Below are 6,084 nucleotides of genomic sequence, written 5' to 3'. Positions count from 1 at the left end.
CTATTTCCTCTGCTCGCTCTCTTCACTTCCTGCTCCGCCGGAGACTAGACTCCCTTCCTGGTTGTGCAGATGGCTGTTGTCTGAGACGGTGATCTGTAAGTTTTCCCCTTTAAATAAATAACACCCTATTAATCATAACTCCAAACTGGTGTGGCCTTGTTCGTGACTTACGCCTTCATAAGTATAAGTCCCAGCACCCATGTCACAACCACCTATATAACTTTAGATCCAGCAGATCTGATACCTTTGCTCTTTGCAGGCACCTACACTCATGGGCACATACACATATACACATAATTAAAGAATATTTAAAACATGAAATAGATCAATTTCATTCATCTAAAATAAAAGGTTAATACCTAAATGAAGATCCTAGGATCTCCAAAGTACTGAAGCTAGAACAAAGGTTATGGCTACAATTATAGACCATGATTCTCACACACCAGCAATGAAAACTAGCACCAAAAGATCGAGGTGGGAAAAACGAGAGACAATAGGTCAGATGTAGACAGCAGCTTGCTGTGGTGACACACGCCTGTAACCCCAGCACTCATGTAGGGCTTCACAGTGAAATCACAACAGCTCTGCTTTCAGTCCTCATGGGCCACATGTTGCTGGCCACAATTCCAGCCCAGGCTGACACCCACAGCATCATCAATCCTCTCCTGCCGCCTAAAGCCCCAGCCTGGAGCTGCTCTGAGTAGCGGTAAAGAAGGAAGCCTCTGGTCCACAAAGATTCCATTATCTTCAAAATGAACTTTAGAATAATTTTTCATACAGAAGTATTTTCCTATTTCACCAAGATTCATTTTATAGTGCAATTTTATCACTTTCTTCAAGTGAGTAAATCCTTGAGTAGCTGCACAGTTAATGTTATGAGAACTTTGGTCTACTGCCTCCTCCTACCGGGGCATTGCTAATAAATAACAAAATCAATGGCTTATGGACATTTACTTCCTAACCAACTTATGGAACTGTCATATTAGCTCTTCCTGGTTTTCAGGTGAGTCTGTCTTCTTCAGGCAGAGAGATATCAATTACTCATGGAAAAGAAAGATAGCCACCCCTCTGTCCAGTGTTTGTACCTTTTTCACCTTCTAGAGTTTATTAAATAACAGAAGAGACAGGCTACAAGGCTTGTAGGATACACATAAAGCTAATCATAAAAAATAAGCTGGACGGTGGTGCACGCCTTTAATCCCAACAGAGGCAGAGGCAGGCTGATCTCTGTGAGTTCCAGGCCAGCCTGGTCTACACAAGCTAGTTCCAGGACAGGCTCCAAAGGTACAGAGAAACTCTGTCTCGAAAAACCAAAAAAACATAAAAAATAAAACACAGGGGTTAGAGAGATGGCTCAGTGGTTAAGAACACTGGCTGTTCTTCTAGAGGACCAAGGTTCAGTTTCCCAGAGCCCAGACAATAGGCTCTATAACTCCAGTTTCAGAGGATCCAACACCCTCTTCTGGTCTTCATATGCAGGTACACACACACACACACATAATTAAGAATAAATCTTTATAAAAATGATAAAATAAAGATAAGATCATTTGAAACTTAATCAGCAGAAAAAAACCAAACCATTTTTAACATTTTGTTATACCGTATCTGGATGTTTTCCCATGACTGTACACACACGAGATCATTGTCCTTTCTACAAAAAGGTCACAAAGATGTAACAAACCTCCCTGACAACTGTAGAAAGGAGTATCTGCAGGTGTTTTATGTGCCCTTCCCTAAGTGAACATGCCTCTGAGACACAATGCTCAAAAGTTGAACACTGCACATGCCACCAATGGAAAGCCTTCTACAAAACACATCAGATAAAAGTACCCAACAAAAACATCCCTTTCTGTATGGAAAGAACTCACCAAAGTCTCTGGCAAACATAAAGTAACTAAACAAATAAAACCACTATCTACTAAGCAACAAGGTAGCAATTAGGTAGCTCTTTCTAAAAATAAACTGGGTATGGTGTTGTATGTCTACTGTGTACTAGAAACTTAGTCAGAAGACTCCCTTAAACCCAGGAGGACAGCCCTTATGGACAAGTGAGCTAGAGGGATGGGTCAGTGGGGTCAACCATGGATACTTGCTTCCAAGCCTGGCAAGTGGACCCACGGGTGGAGAGAGAGAAGACTTCAGAAAGTTGTCCTCTGACCTCCACATACACGAAGCAGCATGGGTCTACCCACCATGAGAAGCAGATCAATAAGTAAATACAACAAGGTGGGGAAGGAGGAAGAGCACCGAGCACCTGCTAGGGCGGGCAGGAGCCCATCCACAGGCTGGTAGATGCTCACATGTACACCAGATTTTCTTAAGAAAGTCCTTGGGAATATGTATGTGCTAACCCAGAAATCCAAGTTCCAGATGTTTTGGAAATAATCACCCAACTCTAAACATCCTCAATGTTCCTGGGGGCGCTGTTTGGCTAAACTCTACTGCATGGAGGCGGGCCACTGCTATTCTTTCAGTTTTAGAAATGGCTTAGCATCTTTTGTTTGCTATGCTAAATATAATTATTTTCAAAATAACTGTTTTAAGCAAATATACTCAACTACAACAGCTGAAAAACGCCTTAACTTTAAAAGACAAGAGAATTCAGTACAAAATGTGAGCCAATTTTATTTATTTTTATTTTTTCCTGAGAAAAGGCTTCTCTGTGTAACAGCTCTGACTACTCTGGGGTCAATTTTATTTTTAAAAGGTATTTTCATATTTCAGCCAGATATGGTGGCCCATGCCTTTAATCCCAGCACTTGGGGAGGCACAGACAGGCAAATCTCCTAGTTCAAGGCCAGCCAAGTCTACAGAGTGAATTCCAGGATAGCCTGGACTACAGAGAAAATTTGTCTTGAAAAGCCAAAAAACAAACAAACAAACAAACAAAAAAAAACAAATACTCCCCTATTTCTCAAGAGCAAAGTTAAATGATTTTCCTTACTGTCTAGGGTCACATCTCCTAGAGTTACTGCGTTTCTATTTGAAATAAATAGCTTTAAGATATATTATCAGTGATCCCTATAGATCTGTTTACATAAATAAAAAAAAGTTGTGTGAATACACACAGGAGTGTACCTGGAGGTCATAGGACAACCCTGTGGCGTTCTCTTCCACCTACTTGGGTCCCAGGACTGAACTCAGGTCATCAGACACACACCTGGGATCCCAGCACTGGGCAGGCAGAGGCAGGTGAGTTCTGTGATTTGACACCAGCCTGGCCTACAGGGTTCTTGGCCAGGCGGGGCTAGAGTAAGACTATGTCTCACAAAAACAAAACAAATGGATAAACAAAAGAAGAAAAAACAAACCCAGAACGTGATGCTCACAACAGAGTGAACACAGCACACAACTCAACAGTAATTCAAAGACAAGCCAATGCCTAGGGGTGAGAGAAAATTAACATCTACTTCCTTCAGAATGAGGAAATATCCGTAACATAACTGACTTTCTTACTTTCTAATATACTAATTTTTCTAGTTCTTTTGTTTATGCTGATGGGTTAAAATAATATGGGAACAGAAGAGCTGGATGGGGCGGGGGCACAAACTGCTCTGTGAAGGACTGGAATTCAGTTCCCAGCATCCAAACTGGGCAGCTCACAATGACTGCAACTTAAGCTCTAGGGGGTGCAGAGTCCTCCTCTGGCCTCCTCAGGAACCTGCACTAGTGCACGCACACCTGCTCCTCAACAACAACAAACCTTAACATTCAGTTCGGCATTAGTCTAGGCTATGTGGGAGTGAACGTCCTGGCTCAATATTCCCCTCACGTCATGGTTAATGACGCTGATGACCACTTTAACTGCTTCCACTGTCGCTTTAAATGTAACAGTTTAAAACAAGCACACAAATAAATCTATTTATTAACACAGAGTAGACTTATAGAAAGACATATCCTTCTAGTTCTGCCCTTCCTGGTTTGTTTTCCACTGGATTGTTTGTTGCTGCAGTACTGAGAACTAAACCTGCAGCCTTACTGCACACTCCATGGATGCCTCGCACACTCCACGGCCTTGCACACTCCATGGATGCCTTGCACACTCCACGGCCTCGCACACTCCACATCCTCGCACACTCCACGGCCTCGCACACTCCGCATCCTTGCACACTCCACGGCCTCGCACACTCCACATCCTTGCACACTCCCACTGAGCTGCATCGGCTAACTGAATCATTCATAATTTTTTTTAGACCAAAGATGTTCCATACCAACAAGTTTTTCAAAGGAATGATGAGTTCCCTCCCTAAAGGTGGGAAAACTTTGCAGTAATTTAAAGGGTGCTTACTGTGACCATCAGACACTTCACCCTCCCACATGGGTATCAGCAGAAGGTGTGCCAATTCTCTCTGAAGTACACGAGGATGTACTGGGGAAGCAGAGGATGGTGAATACCATGAGCTCATAGGAAAGCATTTCTGAACAGACTGCAGCAGATAAGCCCAGGGCAAAGATCTGCCTGAGGGTGATCTGCCATACATCCACATCAAACACCGGGATAGCGGTGCCGCCTGTGAAATTGGCCACACTGGTAAGTGGGGGACCCCCAAAGATGCTTCCTCTATTTAATGCAACCCACTACTTAGGCTGCAGGCTTCTCTCTCCAAGTATGTACCACTCTCTAAAGTTTTAAGTATAGGAATTAGACCAAAGAGAACAAGGAAAACATCGTCACACTTGCTTCCCTACACCAGAGAGCATTCAAAGTACACTTTCCAGCCTGCTAACTGAAAGGACAGTACCACCCAACCCACCGGTCCTGCAGAACTGAAATGTCAGTTCTTACAACAGACTTGACAAATCCCGCAGCAACTAAACGTGCCGCTCTGTGCGGTGCTGGAAAGAGGCAATCTCCCCGGCTTGCCCCAGCACTCACAGACACCAATTACAAAGGCAAATCCCAAAGAGCTCCATTCTCTGGCAGTTAGTGTCATGCCGCCAGGCTGACGTAGAGCAGAAGTCTGACTGACAGACTGCAGTTCTCCACTACTCACTCTGAGTCCGCAGTGACGCTACTTAACGCACAGTCTAACACGCCCACTCTTTTTCTCACTCTTGGATCCCAGCATTCCACTCGACCCTGAACAAAGGAAAAACCAACTTTAAGTAAAAGCTGCTACTAGAAAAATTTCAAACATTTACCAAAAATAAAGATTTATTACCACTAATTTCACGGAGAATCAAAGCTTCTTTTAGTCTATAATCTCGGCACTGTCATACTTCACCGCGAGGTGATTTGCTTCGTTACTAAGGAAACGAGCAATGAAAAGTCCCAACTACACACTTGAGCCTTGGATTGGCTCCCACGGAAAGGAGCAATAAAGACATTTGTATTTTACATCAATCATCACAGTAATGTTAAACTTCTTAGTGATAATAAAGATATTGTGGTTTTATGAAAAAGGTCTTCATGGTTTTGTTTGTTTGAATAAGGACCTTACTGTTATCCAGGTTAGTCTCCACTTCCTGGGCTCAAGTGATCTTCCTGTGTCAGCCTCCTGAGTAGCTAAGGCTACAGGATAGGTCTTTGCTTTAGTCTCTATTATTCCATACATTTTATTTTTTGATATTTTGAGATGAGGACTTAATAATTTATTTAACTTTATGTGCATTGGGGTTTTTTTTTAATATTTATTATGTATACAATGTTCTGTCTGCATGTATGCCAGCAGACCAGAAGAGGGTACCAGACCTCATTACAGATGGTTGTGAGCCACAATGTGGTTGCTGGGAATTGAACTCAGGACCTTTGAAAGAACAGGCAATGTTCTTAACCTCTGAGCCATCTCTCCAGCCCCATGTGCATTGGTGCTTTCCCTACATGTACATGAGTGTGCTGGAACCTCATTTCTAAGAATTATACTTTAAGCTGGGTGGTGGTGGTACACGCCTCTATTCCCAGCACTCAGGAGGAAGAGGCAGGTAGATCTTTGTGAGTTCGAGGCCAGCCTGGTCTACAAGAGCTAGTTCCAGGACAGGCTCCAAAGCTACAGAGAAACCCTATCTTGTGGGGGTACTTTAAATATTTAGGCATGAAATGTCATAATATCCATGACTTATTTTCTTTTTTTTTTGGGGGGGGGG

At 43.0% G+C, this 6,084-nt stretch overlaps 1 protein-coding gene across 2 annotated transcripts in view; it reads right to left on the bottom strand.

Annotated features, from left to right (window-relative positions):
* Positions 1–6,084, bottom strand: part of Nol10 (nucleolar protein 10) — a 94,579-nt gene that overhangs the window by 74,723 nt on the left and 13,772 nt on the right. The window contains exon 9 of one of the 2 annotated variants that reach the window (XM_050141960.1): positions 4,995–5,080. The exons of the other annotated variant lie outside the window; for it this stretch is intronic. Within the exon in view, the coding sequence (XP_049997917.1) occupies positions 4,995–5,080 (86 nt within the window). The remainder of the gene's footprint in view (positions 1–4,994; positions 5,081–6,084) is intronic. 2 annotated transcript variants of the gene reach the window in all.

Source organism: Alexandromys fortis, unplaced genomic scaffold (assembly GCF_014885135.2).
Source record: "Alexandromys fortis isolate MF-2015 unplaced genomic scaffold, M_Fortis_MF-2015_v1.1 scaffold_30, whole genome shotgun sequence".
Lineage (NCBI taxonomy): Eukaryota > Metazoa > Chordata > Mammalia > Rodentia > Cricetidae > Alexandromys > Alexandromys fortis.
Note: the sequence above shows the minus strand (reverse complement) of the source record. Positions and strands in the feature narration are given on the sequence as shown.